Genomic DNA, 22,951 nt, shown 5'->3' with positions numbered 1-22,951 from the left:
CATGTAGCAACTCCAGCTCCACAGACCAAGGAGGGTGGCAGATAGCAGGGCCCGAAAACAGGCCAAGGCACCCAAGCTCTTGCCTCTCCAGAGGACGCCATCACAGACAACAGGGCATGGCAGACAGCAGGCTGCCTCTACCTCTGCTGTGGATGTAAAAGATACACCAAGACATAGTGGCAGGGTTTAAAGGATATAAATGTTCAGTTGCACAGTCTAATCAAGGGTGTTAATCACTTGTACAAAATGTTCACCTCTGAAAATACACTCCCATTTATCGCATCCTTCCTGCATCTCCTCCTTCTTATGAGCTGTGTTCCTTTAATCCTTCAGTGAAAACCTGATCTCTGCGCAAGATAAAGACAAAGAGATCAATCCAACACTTCCTCCCTGTGCTTTGTGCAAAGTTGTCAGCACATTGATAGTATTTCTTCACAGTGACTGAACATAGCAGCAATGTCTGTGTCTTGTAGGGTATGAAAATGTCTCTCACAACATACAGGGCTAGCATCACACCTTTCAGCCATTGTCCATGAGGGCTCTTTGTATCTTTGAGGTGCAATTGGCCCTCAGTCCCATCTGCTTCTACCTCTGGTAACATTGTTCACCAAGGGTGCTGCTCATAAAGGATGCCATAGGATCAGGAGAGGTAAAACCTTCCCCGCTGCATTGCCATGATATGACCCTAGTTGAGAGCAATGAGCTGCCATCAGTCAGACAGGAGTCTCACAGAGCTTTGTGAGGATGTGTGTACTGTCCCAGCTGCAAGTCACCATCATCATTCTCTGGAATGTAGGATCTAGGGGCAACCACTGTGTCTCCATGACAGGAACCTTATCAGAGATGCTTTGTGCAGCCATCACTGACAGGAGCGCAATGCTCCTAGAAACCATATGAAGATAAGAGGATGCTCTCACTGAATGTGAGAAGAATGTTTAGAAGAATGAGGGGAGATCTCATTGAGACGTATAAGATGATGAATGGGATGGATAGGATAGAGGTGGAGAGACTCTTCCCGCTCAAAAAAGACAGTAGGACTAGGGGGCACAGCCTCAAGATAAAGGGGAGGCGGTTTAGAACGGAGTTGAGGAGGAACTTCTTCACTCAAAGGGTGGTGAATCTCTGGAATTCTCTGCCCGTTGAAGTGGTGGAGGCTGCCTCGCTAAATATTTTTAAGAAGCGGGTTGATGGGTTTTTGATAAGAGAAGGGATTAAGGGTTATGGGGAGAGGGCGGGAAAGTGGAACTGAGCCACGACAGATCAGCCATGATCTTATTGAATGGCGGGGCAGGCTCGAAGGGCTAGATGGCCTACTCCTGCTCCTATTTCTTATGTTCTTATGTTCTTATGAATGTCCTCATCACCCTCCTGTAAATCTAGTGCAATGAGTCCGTCCCAAGTTCACTTGCTTCATCTGCACATTGCCATGCCTCGTGGCAAACATCCTCTCACTCGAGATCTCAGCTTCATTCCCATTGATATCCTCCTCATTGGAAGAAATGTGCCGTTCTTCCTTCATCTCCACCTCAGGCAGTTCCTCCCCCTATTGCAGCACCAGGTTGTGCAGGGTACAGCAGGCGACCACGATGCATGCCACCCTCCATGGATTGTATTGCAGGGCTCAACCAGACGGGTCCAAGCACTGCAACTTCATCTTCAGCATCCCGGTGGTCTGCCCCATCAAAGTTCGAGCTGCAGCATGAACCTCATTGCATCTTGTCTCAGCGGCAAAAGGGTACTAATAACTGAAATGTTTTTCTATTAGCCTTGCCCTTGTCAACATCCTGCCTCGCAAAGCCCCTCCCAGATTAAGTGGAACAGTTAGCCCATGGTGACTCCACACCCCTCCACTGCATTAGCACAAGCTTCCCCTCCCTATGTGCAGCCTTTCGGTGAAGCCCGTGCTCCAGGCTTCCCTTCCTTTTGCACGGCTTTTCTAAGAAGTCCGTGCCCCAGGCTTCTATTCCCTCTGTGCAGCCTTTCTAAGAAGCCTTGGCCTAAGGTTGCCCTTCCCTTTACGAGTCCTTTCCAAGAAGCCTATGGCTAGGCAGCAGAAGACATTCTCCAAAATACTGCATTACACACACTGTCTGTGAATCCTGTCTCCCCCAACTCATTGCCCATGCCCCCCACATCTCTCCCGATTCGCCCTTGTCTTCCCCAACTTCCCATGAGTCAACCTTCATCTCCCCTGACTCGCCCCTTGTCTCCTGAGTCAACCTTTGTCTTCCCAAGTCAGCCCCCGGTAGCCCCAAGTCACTCCCTGGTCCCCTGAGCCTATCCTCATACCATTACCCCCCCCACTGAACCTCAAGCATCATGCCCCCTGAAGCAACCATCATACTCTCCCCCCAAAGACACAGAGCTGCTCCATAGGAACATATGAATTAGTAGCAGAAGTAGGCAGATTCAGCCCTTTCAGCCCGCTCCACTATTCAATCAGATCATGGCTTATCTCTCCCTAGTCTCAAATCTACCTCCCACCTATTCTTCATAACCCTCCTTCCCTTAATTTATCCCTTTTGAAACCATTCAATGATTTAGACTCCACTGCGCTATGGGGCTGCGAGGTCCACAAATTCACCACCTTCTGCGAGAAGTAGTTCCTCCTTATCTCAGTTTTAAATCTATTGCCTCTCAACCTGTACCTATGACCTCTTCTTCTAGATTGCCCCATAAGAGGAAATATTTGGTCTACATTTACTTTATTAATCCCATTTAAAATGTTATATATCTCAATCAGATCCTCTCTCATCCTTCTAAACTCCAGTGAGTACAAGCCCAACTATCTCCAATGCTACCACGTTCTTCCTCAAATAAGGAGACCAAAACTGGACCCAATATTCTAGATGTGGTCTCACCAACACACTCTACAACTGCAACAGCACTTCTCTACTTTTATACTCCAGTTCTTTTGAAATAAATGCCCACATCCCATTTGCCTTTTTTATGACATATGCACACTGATTTCCTGTGATTCATGAACATAGATGCCCAGATCCCTCTGCTCTGATGCATTTTGAATCTGCTTTCCATTTAGGTAATAATTTGCCTTTCTATTTTTTCTGCCAAAATGGATAACCTCATTCTTATCTACATTAAACTTTATCTGCCAAACTCCATAAGTGCTGCGCTCACCTCTGAGCTCCCCTCAGAGTTCAGCTCATCAATACATTCCCATGGCCTTTGAAGGGAGTCATGTTTTGCATTGTTGTGACATCATGCTGCCATGAATGGATTTTTTTTGACGGGGTAGAGGGTATGATTCTGGCATATGGGCATGATAATGAAAGGCAAATCTATTACACTAATGCTCAACAGTGGGAAATGCAGTCTGCCATTGACCTAATCTACACATCTTTGGATACTAAGGGGCAATTCAGCTTGGACAACCCTCCTAATCTGCAGATCTCTGGACTGTGGGAGTAAACCGGAGCATTCAGCGGAAACCCATGCAGATACAGGGAGAATTCGTAAACTCCACACAATCATGCAAGGTCGGAATTGAACTTGGGTCCTTGGCACTGTGAGGCAGCAGTACTAACCACTGTGCCACCTGTTTCCAAATATCTGAAAAGGAGGAATGTGCAGAGATGTGGGGAGAGAACAGGGAAGTGGCAGAAAATGAATTGCTTCTGAGGAGAGCCAGCATAGAAACAATAATTGGGTGGGATTTCCTGTGTCTCCCATTGTGTGTATACGCAACAGAGGCACAGTCTTTGACCAATGACAGGATGTTCTGTTCCCACTGCTGTCAACAGGGTTTCTTGTTTTATGCACCCTCTTCACAGCGAAACCCATGGTGGGGGTTCACCATTGGCAAGACCAGAAATCCCACTAGCCAGAAGATTCCAGCCAATAGGCCAAATGGCCTACTGTGCTGTCACGATTGTATGAAACCAGCACGCTTATTTATAACTGTTGAGCTTTCCGATTAGTGTGGGCCTTCGCACCCCCATTAATTAACAGTATAAGGGTCTGAATGGGTCCAAAGGCAGGCTGGCCACCTGATCGCTTCGCTGTATCCTATTTTTACATGTAGTAAGTGGATTTACTTGGACCTGGACTCTAGGATTCAGAATCTTGGGGCCGTTTGTAGACCTGACTGCTGGGTTGCAATCAAGTTGACTGGTTGAGGGATGGAAGTCCTGTCTCCAGTCAATTAACATTTCTTAGAGCATTAAATGTCTGCGATTTGCCATGATTGGTGGGGCACACTGCCCACTGACTATTCGAGTGGTGATGTGTGAAACTCTGCCAACCAAAATATCTGCCCCTTGTTCTGGACTTGGTCATTTGGAGGAATAGTTTCTCTTCTTTAATCTTCCTGAGGACATTAATGCAACTATTTAGTGTTCTGTACTTGAGAGAACACAAGCTTAATCTATGCACTGCCCTCATAACTTAACCAGTTAGCTGGAAAGTTATTCTGATGAAATTGGCACTGCAGCCCATTCCAAGCCAAATATCCTTCCTGTGGTGTCCAGATAAGAACATAAGAACATAAGAAATAGGAGCAGGAGTAGGCCATCTAGCCCTTCAAGCCTGCCCCGCCATTCAATAAGATCATGGCTGATCTGTCGCTGCTCAGTTCCACTTTCCCGCTTTCTCCCCATAACCCTTAATCCCCTCTCTTATCAAAAACCCATCAACCCGCGTCTTAAAAATATTTAGCGAGGCAGCCTCCACCACTTCAACGGGCAGAGAATTCCAGAGATTCGCCACCCTTTGAGTGAAGAAGTTCCTCCTCAACTCCGTTCTAAACCGCCCCCCTTTTATCTTGAGGCTGTGCCCCCTAGTCCTACTGTCTTTTTTGAGCGGGAAGAGTCTCTCCACCTCTATCCTATCCATCCCATTCATCATCTTATACGTCTCAATGAGATCTCCCCTCATTCTTCTAAACTCTAACGAGTACAAGCCCAGTTTATTCAGCCTCTCCTCATAGCTCAACCCCCTCAACTCCGGTATCAGCCTACTAAACCTCCTCTGCACTCCCTCCAAGGCCAAAATATCTTTGCGCAGGTGCGGCGCCCAAAACTGCACACAGTACTCCAGCTGCGGCCTCACCAATGCCCTATACAGCTGCAGCAAGACCTCCCTACTTTTATATTCAATCCCCCTCGCTATGAAGGCCAGCATCCCATTTGCAGAGAATTATATAACTATCATAACTTCAATCTATGCATTGCATGTCCTTTCAGATAAAGGTCAACATACCATTAATTATTATTTGTAGCAACTTTCAGTAATTTATGTACACGGACCTGTACATTTACCTTCCCTCCATGGTTTGTAGTTTCTCATCATTTAGAAAGTACTTTATCTATCATTTCTTGTGGCCAAAATGAATGTGCATTGAACTTGATCTATCATAGTTTGCCATTCACTTGATCTATCAATGTTCCTTTCCTTCTGACTCCATATACACTGTTTACTGTTCAGAAAGTGAAGCACATGAGAACAATCAATGTACTATAGCAGCCTGGCTGTAAAATACTGGCATTGCTAATTCCTTGATTGCAGGTTCAGATCTTGGGTGAGGCTCAGTTCAAACTGCAGTCATATGTCTGATGAATTTGTCAAGACTTGTCAGGTAGCTGCTTGAGGGTCAGCCCTGCTAGAGTCAAACTGACAGGCTTGGCATTGCATTCTGAGAAAGGCGATCTTCTTACTCATGCTCACATAGCAATCATACCCATGGTCCCAGCTGAAGCAGGCCTGATGAGAGTGTTTTGATATCTGAAACTGCCTCAGATCTTTCATATTTGGCAGATGCTAGCTGTAGTGGATGGAACAAAATAAGGGCTTTTGGATACTGCATACTGAAAATCTGGAGGTAATCAATAAATAGTAGTCAACATTATTGAGAAGCAATACAAATAACAGAACCCACATTTTTTTGCATTTGTATATTGAAAAAATAATTTAAGAGAACAACATTCAGTTTAAAACAGCATGGACAGGATATTTAGCTCTGGCTGGGGATGAGTTGGGAAGTGAGTGGACATGAAAATTCACGTTGCTGGCACCATCTTAACCCTGGGCCATTTTGAAGGAGGTGGGATTGGAGACAGCAGGATTAACCACTTGCAAGCAGTCAGTAGCCACTTGATAGCTGAGGTCCAACTCAGGCCTTTATCAGAAGGAACAGACCAGCAGCCCGAATGCAATCTCCAGGCGACAGACAGGGGTGACCAGTGCTCTAGACAGCCTTTAGGACCCCCCCCCCCCAATCAAAAGGCCTCAGGCTTGACTATGGTGGCCCAGTTGCTGAGAGAATTTTTTAATGTAAGGGTTCAAAATGTTGGAGGGAGGACATGTCCACCTTGGCCAGTTTGGGGAAAATGACTGTTTCTAATGCAATGTGAGTTTCTGACCCACATTTGACCTTGGTTTTGTGTCCTGAACCCCATTTGACCCTAATTCTAGAGCCCTGAACCCCAGGAGAAAAACTATGCCTTAGCGTGTTTCAAATTAATCACACAACTTGTATTCCAAATGAATAGTAAGTTTTCCCCTCCAAGGATAATGTGGTTCAGGAAGTGCTAAGCTGAAATAGCATTGGTCAACTCTTTAACTATTAATTTGAATGGTTCATCAAACCGATGTTTATATTTCTGATAAAGTATAAATCACAACCCCAATTTTTTCTCCCAACTTTTAGCCCCCCTGACATTGTTAACCTGGAGGGTTGTCTGATATTTATTCAATGCTGGTCTTTAGGTAGTCTGATTAAACTAAAAAATGCAGAGAGAGTTCCCCTCATTCATAACACCATTACAGTTCTATTCTTTGCCATTTTGGAAACACCTTGTAACTGTATTTTCACATTAGAGGGGATTTATGGAAGAGTGCCAAGAATGATTTTAGGGCTAAAGACTGTTATCAAATGGGAGTTACTCAGCTAAACTTGTTTTCACCATAGAAAGGTGACTGAGAACCGACATTGAGGACTCACCTAATGAGGGTGCAGTATTCCGAAAGCTTGTGATATCAAATAAACCTATTGGACTTTAACCTGGTGTTGTGAGGCTTCTTACTGAGAGACTACATGATTCAGATTTTCAAGGAGATGTTAAATGTTTGAATTGCATTGTGAGTGCAGAATTAAAGAACTCAGATTCAAAGTTATGCATTATACTGTGTGCTTTGTAAAACAGTGAAAATGTTGAAATGACTATCAGCACATGATGCTGTTTTCATTCATTCTGCTCAACAGTTAGATAAATATCTAGTTTAAATAGGGTAAGACTTTATAGGGAAGAGAAAAGACAAAGGTATTCAGATATGCATCAGAACACAATAGGCTAAGTTTGACATTACCCAGGATTGTTCTGGAATCTCCAAGAATTTAAGATTAATAGCCAGGATGTTGCTGTCATCAGTGAGGCATTAAAAACATTGTATGCCTTTTTGTTCATTTTCATTCTTTCATTAGTTATAAAAATATTTGTGGTAAGAATAAATGCTGGTGACTGACAGTCAAGAATCATCTAATAGGGCAATCGGATTTTGTTTTATAATGTTTCTGCAAAGCACCTTGGGACATTTAATTATGTTACGGGTGCAGCAACTATATTTCAAAACTAATTTTTTTAAAGATATTGGCCTCATTAGATTCTTAACACACTGACAAAGAAGAAAAGCAGAGGATTTCATAACCTGTTCAAAATAATGTGCTAACTAAACTGACTACACTACAGCCTATTAAACTCAAAGATTTCACCTACTATTTTACTTCCATGTTTAATAACCAAAGATTCAGAATAAGAGTTTTTTTTTAATTTAAATTCATAAAATCATAAAATATTGAAATTATGTTTCTGGTGCAATCCAGCTAAAGTTTCTCAGAGCCTTGCTGACTATTTACCTTTGTAGAATTAAGGATATTAATAAAGTGTGAATTCCCAATTGAGTACTGAATTACTCCAAGTTCCTGTTCGAAATTCCCCTTAATGAAAAATTAATCCATATTACAATTAGCTCTATCTCTGCTTCAGAAGACAGGCAATGTTGTGTTTCAAAGTGGTCAAATGTAAAGGGGCATAACAAGCCTGATCTTGAATCTTCAGCACCCCCATTCCTGCATCTGTCTGTCACTACAGCATAACCAATGGAACTACCATTATAAAAGTTATATCAGGCTGTTGCTTTGTATGACACAGTAACTGTTTTAAGAGTGATATTGATATAAACTATTACCAGGCTAAGGATGGGATGCGATGCACAAATGACCACAGCATGACAGAAATAAATTAAAATGTTAGTTTCTTCTTAATTAAGGTAATACAGTCATTTTTGTGAACAATACAAGCCTTTTCTTACATTAATATTCATTGATTCAGTTTTTCAAAGCGTTTTGGATCACAACACTTCAAGGGCACCTTTTGAAGAAGGTCTTCTTTATGCCCCATGCCAAGGTATGACCCCAACCATCTCCTTTGGGCACTCATGGCCCATGCCAAGCTATGGTTCTTCCATACCCATTCATCCTCTATACACTATATGGATCAATGAACACTATAGTGACAACAAGATGTATAAAAAGCTTTGAAAAAAGTCATTCATTGATAATTTTCTACCTTGTTAGAGAAAAACCTCCTTTTTAGTACAGGCTAATAAAAATATAAATCAGCTAGATCCTATTAAAGTATCAGTAGGTGAAACTGCAAGCATTTGAAACCCTATTTTATGTTGTGACAATAAACATTGTGCAAGTGACAGAAGAGGTCAGAAAGCTAAAGCTGTCTAAGAAGCAATGTGTCCCCTGGGGCTCAGGTACTTTAGTACAGTCATGGATTTTTGGGTTCTCAGCCTTTGAACTATCTCCTGGGTAGGCTGACCAGGTTGTAGCATTCATCTGCTCTCTACAATGAAAATATTTTCATTACTGGCACTTTCCTGTGGGCAGGTTGAACAGGGAGCTATCCCGAATTCAACTCAAGGATGAAAATTAGCCCTATATGTTGGTGACTTGCTGCCCTTAAATAAGAACAGCCAGTGGGAGAAAATTGAAGAGAAAATCAATGAGGAAGAAAATTAGATAAAGGAGGTAAACATGCTTGTTTGCTTCTCAAATGTAAAAGAATAATTAACTATTCTGGTACCCCCAATTAATTTCACAAAAAATGATGGTTCAAAATTTATACAATGCAAGTGCCTGAATTTCACACATGGCACATGTACCAAGCCGACGAGCTGGGAAGCAGATATAGAATCTGCTCCCGGGCGAGATTGTCTTCTCAATGCGATTCCATGCTGGGTGACCAATTAAGGCCTGCCTAATGTGAAATGTGTCTTCCAGTCAGCCTGACATGGAAGGCTGACTGGAATAAGCTGAATGTTGGGTCCAATGGTATCCCCTAGGACTTTGGTAACTTCAATTAAATTTCTAGTTAAAAAAAAAGATGGAAACCTATTTAGCATTAATGTTGTGGCTTTTCAGCAATGAATTGATTCTAACTAAAACCTTCACTGACTCAATGCATTTGTATATAATAGCTCTGAAATATGCCTTAAAAATCTACAGGTCCTGCCCAGCCTCTGCCTCTGATTCAGTGAGGAAGCTGTAGGTGGGGGAGGGAGAGAAGAGTTGGTGTGGAATTTCCCTTCATACTTACATCCCAGAGCACTTCACTACTTTTAAAGTGTGGGCTGCTGGCATAATGTAGAAAATATGCCAGCCATTTTGCACATTGCAAACTCTCACAGACAGCAATTTTAGATTGTTTACATACATCTGATTGGGTAGATGAGGTCTTAGATCAACATTTCACATGAACACTGGAACCACAGACAGTGTAGCACTCTCTCAGGACTGCACTGGGATTGTAAGCCCATGTGCTTAATTCTTTGGAGTGGGTCTTGAACCCATTATCTCCTGAACTCCAGGGAGCTGAATGCGCCAATGTGGCAGACACCCATGCCATCAAAGGTGCATCTCTGGACTGCCTGGCTGACATGGTGCAGCTAGGGTTAGTGGCTGTGGTGGAGTGTGTCGGGTGCAGTGCCGAATTTAGACTTGGTGAGGTCCTAAGCTATACAAAGCTTGGAGGCCCGTTGTTAAAAAGTTACACCAAAAGGTCTCACAAAGGTGTATACCAAAACAGGACCTTGGGTCTGTTTTCCTCAGCTGAGATTCCAGACTCTGTTGTCTCAGTAGCAGAGCACTAGACTATGGTTGTTGTGGACTTTGCTGATCACTTTGGGTTTGTGGATCCTTATCTGTTTCTGGAGTAAAGTAACTGTCAACTTTTGGTAATTTTTTGAGTTGCTCTTCAAGCTGGTGCTTCCTTTTTCTTTCCTGGTATCCACTCTTAAATGTTCTCTTCATTGTAAACCTTCTGAAATTTTGTGAGGCCCCTGCGGATTGTGAGGCCCTAAGCTGCAACTTGTTTAGCTTATGCCTAAATCCGGCACTGGTCGGGTGGGGGGTGGGGGAGTGGGGGCAGTGCTGCAACTGGTGAATTGGGCTGCTAACAAAATGTGACCAATCCCTTGTTCTCTTTTACAGGGGAAACCTTTTTTAAGAAACTGTTTTTAATTATGAAGAGATCTGGTCATATACTACACCTACTGCTGAGTCAGTTGGGGCAAGCCTGATAACAAACCTGCAGCATGCTGGGTCAATATGAAGGCCTGGGTCATGGGGAGTGTAGCATTCAAAGAGCTCAGACCCTCAGCTCAATCCTCCCAGCCCATTCCCATAATAATTACAGCGGCAATCTGCCAAATGGCCATGGATTTTCAAGGCCAATATCTTTTGTAAATGTCAGTGATCCTCATGGTTTTGACAGACCAATTTGCTTTCTTAGAACTTTGGCACAGATGTCTGTGAAAACCAGCTTAGAAAGTTAATGCAATCAAAATGAAATCTGGCAAAACTCAGAAATATGACAAAATCACAGATAAAATGAAAGTGCTTATGATGCGGGGGCCTCTTATGAGAAATTGGATGACAAATTGATAAAGACGTAATGGCTGCTTGCCTTTTTTATCCATGCAACGAGTGCAAAATTGCATAGAACAACACAAAATCTGTGTTAATATGCTTTTTAGTGGCCTTAACTAGCCTTTGAAGTGTAGGCAGGCACAGCTCCAAATCCTGCGGGATCACCGACCTCAATATTGCCCGTATGTGTGGTGACGTCAGGACGCAATTTTACCTGTGGTCAGGTTAGGCATGTGCTTGAATTCTGGCTTGAATGCACTTGAATGCCTTGAATTCTGGCCAAGCTAATCTTCAGGGAAAGGTGGCAGCATTCTCGTAATGTCACTGCACTAGTAATGCAGAGGCCTAGGCATATTCGTTCAGGAATATGGATTCAAATCTCACCACAGTAGCTGATTGAATTTAAATGCATTTAATAAAATCTGGAATTGAAAGCTAGCCTCAGTGATGGTGGCCAGGAAGCTTTTGTTTTAAAACCCATCTGCTTCACTAATGCCTTGTAGGGAAGGAAGTCTACCCTCCTTTCTTGGTCAGGTTTACATATAACTACAGACCCACGGCAAAATGGTTGGCTTTTAACTATGCTCTGAAATAGCCAAGCAAGCCATGCAGTTCAAGAGCAATGAAAAATGGGCAAGAAATGGGCTGGTTTTGCTAGTGATATTCACATCCCATGAAAGAATAAAGAAAAAACTCAGAAATTATAATCCTTGATAGTTTATGAAAAAGAGCAGAACAGCGGTATTACTCTTTACAAGTCCATGGTTGACAGTAGAAGCTCATATTGCCTGGGCTTGTTTATGAGAATACAACACACAGCCAATGCAGCAAATGAGTGTGAATAATATTCCTTGCTCTTTAGTTATAAGGGGCAGATTCCAACAAGGCTTCACAAACTGTATTTCAAAGTACTGTCAATTAAATTGAGAAGAAAGTTCAAATATAAATAGGCTTAATAAATAACCTAATACAGAATTTTTTGGGGGAAAAGGGAGTGTCTATATCTGTATAGTGGATGAACAATCTAAAAACTTTAAACAACATTAAAATCTATTGTAATTATGAGCTGTACACTGCTGTAGAATGGTGGGGGGAGGTTGAGCACTCTGTGGTTTGTAAGAACAAGGTCCATCTTCTATGAGTCAAGTAGCTAAACAAGCTTTACCCTGAGGCTGATTCAGGGAAAATGACAAAATGTATTCTTACCATAGAGCTTATTCTGTTGTCACTTCCTGATCTAATTAAACAGTAGTTGTAGATCATCAAAACGAGCAGCATCAGTGGAATCACATAGAGCTCAAAGTTCCAAACTGTAACAAGATAGATCTAAACAAAATAATGAGAAGAAAATCACAATCACACCATGTAAAGTAAAATCAAGCTGATTATTTCTTAAACTATCTATTTTTAATCTTTTCATGTATTTTTGTGTTTCATTCTGTTCACTTCAAAGTCACATTAGCTGTTGTTGATAGAATTCAGCCAATGCTGCTTTATGGTTATTTGGTAGACCACAACAAATTGTATTTTATGAATTGCTGCTTTTAGCTACTTTTCTTTAAGCTAAGAAAGAAACATAGAATAGGATCCCTACAGTGCAGAAAAGCCCATCAAACCTGCACTGACTTCTGACAGAGTATCCCATGCAGGTCCTCTCCCATATTCTATCCCCATTACCCCACACAAATACTATGGCAAACCCATCTAACCTGTACATACCGGGACACACTGAGGCAATTTGGCATGACCAATCTACCTAATCCGCACATCTTTGGACTGTGGGAGGAAACCCAGACAGACATGGGGAGAATGTGCAAACTCCACGCAGTTACCCAAGACTATAATTGAACCCCGGGTCTCTGAAACTGTGGGGCAGCAGTGCTAACCATTGCGCCACCATGTCAGAAAGGAGGAGACAGAATGCAAATATCAGCTGAAGCTGATAACTAAATTTCGACTGTATTAATAAATTGAAGTTCTGAAATAGAAACAAAGGACATAGAAAATAGGAGCAGGTGGAGGCCATTTGGCCCTTTGGGCCTGCTCCACCATTCATTATGATCATTATCCAACTCAATAGCCTGATCCCACCTTCCCTTCAGATAATTTGAGCCCCTTCACCCCTGCTTCTTGAAAACATGCAACTACTTTCTTTGGTAGTGAATTCCACAGACTGACCACTCTCTGGGTGAAGAAACTTGTCATCTTTGTCCTAAACCATCTACCCCGTATCTTCAGATTGTGATTTCTGGTTCTGGACATCCTCACCATCAGGAGCACCTTCCTTGCGTCTACCCTGTCTAGTTTTTGACAAGAATTTTATAAGTTTTATGAGCTGCCCTCTCATTGTTCTGAACTCCAGTGAATACAATCCTAACTGACTCAATCCCTCCTCAAACATCAGTTCTGCCACACCAGGAATCAGTCTGGTAAACCTCTGCATTGCATCTCAAGCAAGAACATCCTTCCTCAGATAAGGAGATCAGAACTACGCACAGCATTCCAGGTATGGCCTCACCAAGGTCGTAAATAATTGCGTTAAGATATCCCTGCTCTTATACACGAATCCTCTCACTTTGAAGGTAAACATAGCATTTGCCTTTTTTACTGCTTGCTGAGCTTCCATGCTTACCATCAGTGACAGGTATATGAGGCCTCATTGCACGTTCCTCCTCTCCTAATTTATGACCATTTGGATAGTATTTGTATAGTATTCCCGCTTTTGCTACCAAAGTGGGCAACCTTACATTTATCCAAATTAAACTGCATCTGCCATTCATTTGCCCACTCACTCAACTTCTCCAAATCACACTGAAGGATCTCTGCATCCTCTTCAGAGCTCACCCTCCCTTCCAGCTTTGTGTCTTCAAATTTGCAGATATTACATTTAGTTTGTTCATCTAAATCATTAATATATGTAGTCAATGGCTGGGGTCCCAGCACTGATCCCTGTACTACACTACCAGTCGCTGCCTGCCATTTTAAAAATTACTTGTTTATTCCTACTCTTTGCTTCCAGTTTTCTATCCATCTCAATACACTACCCCCAATCCCATGTGCTTTAATTTTACACACAATTGTCTTATGTGCGACTTTGTCAAAAGCCTTCCGAAAGCATCTTGAGGGGAATTGCTTGATAGAGCAGACGCAGCACGGTTTCGTTAAGGGGAAGTCGTGTCTGACAAATTTATTGGAGTTCTATGAGGATGTGTCTAGGGAGGTGGATAGAGGAGAGCCGGTGGATGTGGTCTTTCTTGATTTTCAGAAGACATTTGACAAGGTACCTCACAAGAGGTTATTGCAGAAGGTAATGGGGCATGGAGTTGGGGATAGGGTGTTAGCGTGGATAGAGGATTGGTTGCCAAATAGGAGGCAAAGAGTGGGGGTTAATGGGTGCTATTCGGATTGGCAGTTGGTGACTAGTGGAGTGCCCCAGGGGTCGGTGCTGGGGCATCAGCTATTTACCATTTATATAGATGATCTGGAGGAGGGAACCGAGTGTATGGTGTCGAAATTTGCTGATGACACCAAGATTGGTGGAACGGCAAATTGCGCGGAGGGTGTGGAGAGTCTGCAGAAGGATCTAGATAGGCTGGGCGAATGGGCCAGGAACTGGCAAATGGAATTTAATGTTGGCAAGTGCGAGGTGGTCCACTTTGGTAGGAATAATGGTAGGAAGGACTATTACTTACGTGGCGAAAAACTGCAGCAGGCGACGGTGCAGAGGGACCTCGGGGTCCTTGTGCATGAGTTGCAAAAACCCAGCCTGCAGGTGCAGCAGGTGGTCAGGAAGGCTAATGGGATGCTGGCCTTCATAGCGAGGGGGATTGAATATAAAAGTAAGGAGGTCTTGCTGCAGCTGTATAGGGCATTGGTGAGGCCGCAGCTGGAGTACTGTGTGCAGTTTTGGTCGCCGCACTTACGCAAGGATATTTTGGCCTTGGAAGGAGTGCAGAGGAGGTTTACTAGGCTGATACCGGAGTTGAGGGGGTTGAGCTATGAGGAGAGGCTGAATAAACTAGGCTTGTACTCGTTAGAGTTTAGAAGAATGAGGGGAGATCTCATTGAGACGTATAAGATGATGAATGGGATGGATAGGATAGAGGTGGAGAGACTCTTCCCGCTCAAAAAAGACAGTAGGACTAGGGGGCACAGCCTCAAGATAAAGGGGGGGCGGTTTAGAATGGAGTTGAGGAGGAACTTCTTCACTCAAAGGGTGGTGAATCTCTGGAATTCTCTGCCCGTTGAGGTGGTGGAGGCTGCCTCGCTAAATATTTTTAAGAAGCGGGTTGATGGGTTTTTGATAAGAGAGGGGATTAAGGGTTATGGGGAGAGGGCGGGAATGTGGAACTGAGCCACGACAGATCAGCCATGATCTTACTGAATGGTGGGGCAGGCTCGAAGGGCTAGATGGCCTACTCCTGCTCCTATTTCTTATGTTCTTATGAAAGTCCAAATAAACGACATCCACTGGCTCCCTCTCATCAACTCTACTAGTTACATCCTCAAAAAAATTCCATAGATTTGTCAGGCATGATTTCCCTTTCATGCTGATTCTGTCCAATCCTGCCACTGTTTTCCAAGTGTTTTGTTAAAAAATCTTTGATAATGGATTCTCACATTTTCCCTACTGCCGGCATCAGACTGACTGATCTATAATTCTCTGTCTTCTCTCTACCTCCCATTTTAAATAGTAGGGTTACATTAGCTACCTTCCAATCTGTAGGAACTGTTGCAGAGTCTTGGAAGATGTTAAGTCTAACAGTATTAAATGTCATTGGTCAGAGTTTTCAATAAAAATTTCCATCTTTCATCGATACTTTCTTTCAACTTAGGCCAGCGGAAGCTGTCCAAATTCCCATTAAAAAGTTATTATTCTCAGCCAATCACTTTCTGATCTTACTATGTGATGTATTGGTTAAAGGTGGATGATTTAGGGCTATAGAAATGTTAAACTCCACAAAAGGAAATAAGGGAAGATATGTAGACAGCCAACTTCCAAGTTTGAAATACAAAAAGGGGAATACTATAACTGTTACCTCACCCTAGCCCCATCAGAAGCAGAGAGGCAATTCAACCTCATGGTCAAAGCCAGTCCACACCTCACAGCAACATCTTTTACTCCTCAGGGATGCTAAAGTGGTACATCTAAGTCTTAGAGCCAAGACGTTGCAGGAAATCTTTGTAAAGGCAGTTTAAATACCTTAGCTGGGCCAGGAAAAGACAGCTCTTAGACTTGATCATCAGCCCTGTGTTGTGTGGTAACAATAAGCTGGATTTGACTTATAGAATTATTTATGTTGGCTGCTAGGCTCTGTAAAGTTTTTCCTTATTAATTAATGCCTTGGGTGTTTCGGACGAAGTCTGTTAGCATGCATCATTACAATGTCCAAATGCAGCAAAACCTGTACAATATCCAGAACTGGGCTGACAAATGGCAAGTACCATTTGCACCACAAAAGTGTCAGCCACTGACCCTCTCCAACAAAAGAGAATCTAACCATCGCCCCTTGACATTCAATGACAGTATCATCACTGAAGCCCCCTATCTGCATCCTGGGGGTTATCACTGAACAAAAACTCAACTGGACCAGCCATATAAATACTATGATTCAAGAGCAGATTGGAGGCTAGGAGTCCTACAATGAGTAACTCAACTCCTGATTCCCCAAAGTCTGTCTGCAAGATATAGGTCAGGGGTGTAATGGAATAATTGTCTGGATTAGTGTAGCTCCAGAAAAACTCAACAAACAAAAATCATCCTTATAGATCAGCATCCCTTCCACAAACATTCATTCCCTCCACCACCGATGCACAGTAACAACATGTACCATTTACAAGTTGCACTGCAGAAACTGACTAAGAATTATAGAATCTCTACAGTATAGATGGAGGTCATTCAGCCCATTGAGTCTGCACTGACAACAATCCTATCCTATTCCCATAACCCCACATATTTATTCTGCTAATCCCCCCGAAACTAGGGTCAATTTAGCATGGCCAATCAACCTAAACCGCATATCTTTGGACAGTGGGAGGAAACCGAAGCACCCTGGTAAGCAGTTACAACCAAAGCAACACCCATCTGGGAAGCTGAATTCTAGGCTAGAAGCTGCTGATTTGAAAACCTCAGGGAAAAACTATGCTGAACCGAAGAAAGGTTTCCTAAACTTAAAGAGAACTCATACGTGATAACTATTTGCTGGATTTAGCTCATGGAGGCCCTTAGAGTGCACTTTTCAAACCCACAACTATTGCCATCCAGAAGGACAAGGGCACCTGGATGTTCCCCTCCAAGCCACTCATCACCTTAGCAATATATTGCCATTCCTTCACTGTTGCTGAGGCAAAATCCTGGAATTCCCTCCTAACAGCAGTGTGTGTATACCCACACATGGACTGCATGGTGTAAGAAGGCAGCTTACCACTACTTTCTTTAGGGCAATTAGGGATGGGCAACGAATACTGGGTTATTGATCCAAAACAGAAAATGCCACTACCTCATATTTGATATAATGAAATAATGATGCCAATTAAGTTGCTGGATTTTCTGAGATAAATTCACAGAAGAATGCCATGAAATTCTAGAAATTGTCCTGCAACATTACACTTAAGCAACAAGCTTGTTACATATTGTTTACTGGGTGACCATTCTTGAATGTGCATTCAGTTGTTCTGCAAACTATGGATACAAAACAAACTTTTCTCTAAAGTAAAGCTCTGCTGGGCTTACCCTATTTGAACAACTTTCCAAAGTTATATCTCAATAATTTTTGGATTAAGATCACCCAATTTAAATGGTGGCTTTGTAAATTGAAAATAGAAGGCACGACAAAAGATTCTTCAGAGAAGGAAGTTTATTATGTGCTTCTTCATTAATCCATCCAGAGCAACTCTGCATTCACTCCTTGTTGTAACCCATTGCTTCTTAAATGATTCAAGGGGTTTCATTTGTACCATTCTATCCAAGAGTTTATTTCATGTATTAATGGCTGCTTGTTTAGAATACTTCCTGATATAAGTTCTGAAGTTGCTTTAATATATTTTCAATTTCTCACATTCGCCTCTTAGCTATTTCATAGATGGAACTGTCCTTCTTGTGTTGACCTGGTGATCCATGACAAACTCTTAGTATTGGTTTGAATTTATAAATAGCAAAGATTTCTAAGCAGAGTATTATTTTTTAGCTTCCCCCTCCAAAGGATCAACTTCATTTATCTCCCAGTTGATATATAGGGCTACTGCCTCTTCTTTTTTATCCTTTTGAAAGACTTTATACCCCTGAAGAATAAATTAATTTGAATCCTCTGGGCTTAGCTGTGTTTCTGATATTCCCACCACATCGCAGCTCCCAATCCCCTCCAGTTCTACCATTTTATTCTTAGTTCTTCTAGTATTCATATATAAGCATCATATTGTCGATTTCCCTCCTTCATATGCCCCTTTGTCAGCTTTTTCATGAGTTCATATTTGTCTCCCAGGATTATTGTTTCCATATCCATCCGTTAAATAAATTAAACTATTAGCTACTTCATCTACGGTCCATTTATTTTACTGCCCTGTCCCTCTCACTATCTTTCTAATTGAATTTCAATTGTTCCCTCAATACTCCTTGCAAATCTCTGCTCTAATTTGATCGAAGTGCATTTCTCCTGCACCAATACAGTTTATTCCTACAGTGTTCCTGCAGTTATTTACAAAGGAAGAACAACTGTTTTTGTACTAAGTCCCCAGCCATCTACTAACATCACTGAGCTAATATGAAATATTGTTCATCATCAACGACTAACATTTCTGGCCAGATAGCTAGCTAACATTTCACCAGAATGTTTCAAGTGATCAAAAAAAATCACAGCAAACCAAACATTTTCAACATTGGATCATGGTGGAATGAGAAGAAGATAAAATGTTTTTATTGTCCAGTACTGAGCAACTGCAAAATGAGTTTTGGTGAATTTCCAAAGACTGTTAGAAGTTAGTAGTATATGTCTCCGGCAAATTAGTTCTTATGATGTGGAGATTGTTAACCTACGGACAAGCCCTCCATATACACAGGATCTGCTCAGATGAGGAGGATTGCAACAGACACCTCCAAACGCTGAAAGATGCCCTCATAAGTACAGGATATGGCGCTTGACTCATCGATCAACAGTTCCAACGTGCCACAGCGAAAAACCGCATCAACCTCCTCAGAAGACAAACACGTGACACGGTGGACATTGTACCCTTCGTCGTCCAGTACTTCCCTGAAGTTGAGAAGCTACGACATCTTCTCCAGAGCGTTCAATGTGTCATTGATGAAGACGAACATTTCACCAAGGCCATCCCCACACCCCCACTTCTTGCATTCAAATAACTGCATAACCTCAAACAGACAATTGTCTGCAGCAAACTACCAGCCTTCAGGAGAACAGTGACCACGACACCATACAATCCTGTCACAGCAACCTCTGCAAGACATGCCGGATCACCAACATGGATGCCATCATTTCACGAGACAACATCATCCATCAGGTACACAGTACATACTCTTGTAACTCGGCCAACACTGTCTACCTGATACGCTACAGGAAAGGATGTCCCAAGGCATGGTACATTGGGGAGACCATGCAGACGCTACGACAGCAGATGAATGAACACCGCTGGACAATCACCAGGCAAGAGTGTTCTCTTTGTGTTGGGGAACATTTCAGTGGTCATGGGCATTCATCTTCTGATCTTTGGGTAAGTGTTCTCCAAGACGGCCTTCACGACACATGACAGCACAGAGTTGCTGAGCAGAGACTGACAGCCAAGTTCCACACACACGAGGATGGCCTCAACTGGGACCTTGGGTTCACGTCACACTATCTGTGACCCCCATGGCTTGCCTGGGCTTGCAAAATCTCACTAACTGTCCTGTCTGGAGACACTACACATCTCTTTAACCTGTGCTTAACGCTCTCTTCACTCACATTGTCTGTACCTTTGAGACTTGTTACCTGTAAAGACTCGCATTCCAATTATTTTGTAAATTGAGTTTGTGTCTTTATATGTCCTGTTTGTGAACAGAACTCCCACTTACCTGACGAAGGAGCAGCGCTCTGAAAGCTAGTGGCTTTTGCTACCAAATAAACCTGTTGGACTTTAATCTGGTGTTGTGAGACTTCTAACTGAAATCAGTTCTCAAACATATTCTTCTCAAGTGATGTGCCCCACACAGTTTCAATATTTAAATCTGGTGTACCTATAATTTGTCAGCTTGGCTCAGTGTGGTAGCATATTCATTATTACGTCAGTAAATTGTGGCCCTAGCACCACCTCAGGAATTGTTCAGTTTCCCTAAAATGCTTACTTTCACCTTATTCCTACAAACAACTATGTTTGAGGTGCTTTAAGAATATGTTTGTCATAAGTGCAAATGAAAACTGTCAGAAATGTATCAAGAATTGTAAATAAAATACTATGGGTGGGATTTTCTGGCCATGTTCACCCCAAAATTGGAAAATCCCACCTGAAGTCAATGGACCTTTCCATAGTTCATCCCTCCCAATTCATGTGGTGAATGGAACGGAAAATTTGTCCCCAATACTAAAAAGATATTATAAGTATTACAGCAAAAATATACAAAGCCTGCTGCATGTTAAGATTTGCTTTGTCTCTGAAGCTCCCATTACTTTTATTCCAAATGAGTATACAAAGCAAATAGAAGAAATCTAGATTAAAGAGACAATGTTGTGCGAGGGCGTAATTTAAATATTTTGCTTCAAATCCAATACCTCAGTGAAGCTATTTATCGAATCACAGCTTTAAAAATCTAAAGCTTGAAACAGGTGCAAAATCTCCAGCTGCTAAACCGCTGAACTTTAGCCCATGAAAAAATGGGTATACAATCTTCTCTCCCAATTCTAAGTCTGATATCAAGATGTAGCCCTGCAGAATCTGCCCTCTGAGTTGGTCAGGACACTACATGCCAAGGTCATACAGTGTTAATTATAAAGAAGAATTTTGCCATTGACTTTGAAATCCCACTGCTGAAGCCAGAAGTGGAAGGCAACACAATTTTTGCAGGCAGCATGAACCAATGTTACATGTTGACAGCAGCAGCCAGTTAAGAGGCTGTTGCAGCCTTCAAACTAGGGCAGCTCAATGAGAGGACTAGCAACTCAGCAATGTCACTGCTAGTAATATAAATTTCTGCTGCTGCATCACTAGATGCCGGGTGCCTCATGATGGGTCACCTCTGATGATAGGTTAGAATGTTTGGAGGAAGCTGGAGTCTGACATTGCAAGGACATTGCCATTAAGGGCTCTGCCTTAGCCATGGAGCACAGGCTTGGAATCTGCTGGGCGACTGCCAATGTTTACCACTGTCTCCTCACATGGAGACTTCAATTGCTACTTAACTGACTTAATTGGCCATCCAGTGGATGACTAAACCATTAACTTTTCCACTGCTGTGCCAATTGTCAATATAAGAAGTCTCACAACACCAGGTTAAAGTCCAACAGGTTTATTTGATAGCACAAGTTTTCGGAGTGTCACTCCTTCTTCAGGTGAGTGAGGAGTTGAGTTCACAAACAGAAAATATATAGACACAAACTCAATTTACAAGAGGTTGGAATGCAAGTCTTTACAGGTAATCAAGTCTTAAAGGTACAGACAATGTGAATGGAAAGAGGGTTAAGCATAGGTTAAAGAGATGTGCATTGTCTCCAGCCAGGACAGTTAGTGAGATTTCGCAAGTCCAAGCAAGTCGTGCGAGTTACAGATGGCGTGACATGAACCCAAGGTACTGGCTGAGGACATCCTCATGTGTGCGGAACTTGGCTATCAGTTTCTGCTCAGTGATTCTGTGTTGTCATGTGTCGTGAAGGCTGCCTTGGAGAACGCTTACTCGAAGATCAGAGGTTGAACGCCTGTGACCGCTGAAGTGTTCCCTGATAGGAAGAAGGCACCAGACAGGAGTGTTCTCTTGAGTTTGTGTCTATATAAGTCCTGTTTGTGAACACAACTCCTCACTCACCTGAAGAAGGAGTGATATTCTGAAAGCTTGTGCGACCAAATAAACTCGCTGGACTTTAACTTGGTGTTGTGAGACTTCTTACTGTGCTTACGCTAGTCCAATGCTGGCAACTCCACACCAATTGTCAATGGCAGGAAAATGTTGTGCTTTTTTCCTGACAACACCTCCTTTAAGTTAGGTCCATTGTAATCAAAGTGGATTATATCAGATAGCAACTGTTTCAGATGTTTTTATCCATTCATTGGATCTGAATATTAGTGGTAAGGCCAACATTTTCTGCCCATCTCCAATTACTCTTGAAAAGCCAAAGACAAGTTGCTTTCTTGAATCTCTGAAGTCCATTTTGTGTAGGTACATCCATAGCACTGTTGAAGAGGGAATTTCAGAAATTTGGCTCAGCAATGGTGAAGAAGCAGCAATGTAGGTCCAAGTAAAGGTGGTATAGTATGGAGGGAAACTTCCAGGTGGTGCTGTTCCTGTACTTCTGTTACCCTTGTTCTTCTAGGGGGTAGAAAATCATGGGTTTGGAAGGTGATGCTGTAAGTGGCTTCGCGAGTTGCTGAGAAACTTCTTGTTAGGAAACTGCCACTTTTGTCAGTGATGGAGGCATGAGTGATCCTTATTTTTAAAAAGTGACCCCTAATTCTAGATTCTCCCACAGGTCAGAAAATCCATTCCACATCCACCTAGTCACAATCCCGCAGGATCTTATTTATTCAATCAAGTCACCTCTTACTTTGCTAAACTCCAGTGGATACAAGCTTAGCCTGTCCAACCTTTCTGCACAAGACAACCCGCCTACTTCTGGTATTAGTCTAATAAACCTTCCCAATCTGTTTCCAACAGATCCTTCCTTAAATAAGGAGACCTATACTGTACACAGCACTTGAGATGTAGTTTCACCAGTGCACTATGCAACTGGAGCATAAGCTCTATACTCTTTTTTTCAATTCCCCTCACAATAAACAATAATATTTTATTAGTTTTCCTAATTA

General features: G+C 42.4%; 1 protein-coding gene across 1 annotated transcript in view; it reads right to left on the bottom strand.

Moving 5' to 3' along the window:
* The window catches only part of mctp1a (multiple C2 domains, transmembrane 1a), a 505,516-nt gene that overhangs the window by 102,299 nt on the left and 380,266 nt on the right, over positions 1–22,951 (bottom strand). The window contains exon 14 of the mRNA XM_080189110.1: positions 12,158–12,277. Coding sequence (XP_080045236.1) covers positions 12,158–12,277 — 120 coding nt within the window. The remainder of the gene's footprint in view (positions 1–12,157; positions 12,278–22,951) is intronic.

This window comes from Carcharhinus amblyrhynchos, chromosome 5 (genome assembly GCF_965287045.1).
Source record: "Carcharhinus amblyrhynchos chromosome 5, sCarAmb.v2.hapA, whole genome shotgun sequence".
Taxonomy (NCBI): Eukaryota; Metazoa; Chordata; class Chondrichthyes; order Carcharhiniformes; family Carcharhinidae; genus Carcharhinus; species Carcharhinus amblyrhynchos.
Note: the sequence above shows the minus strand (reverse complement) of the source record. Positions and strands in the feature narration are given on the sequence as shown.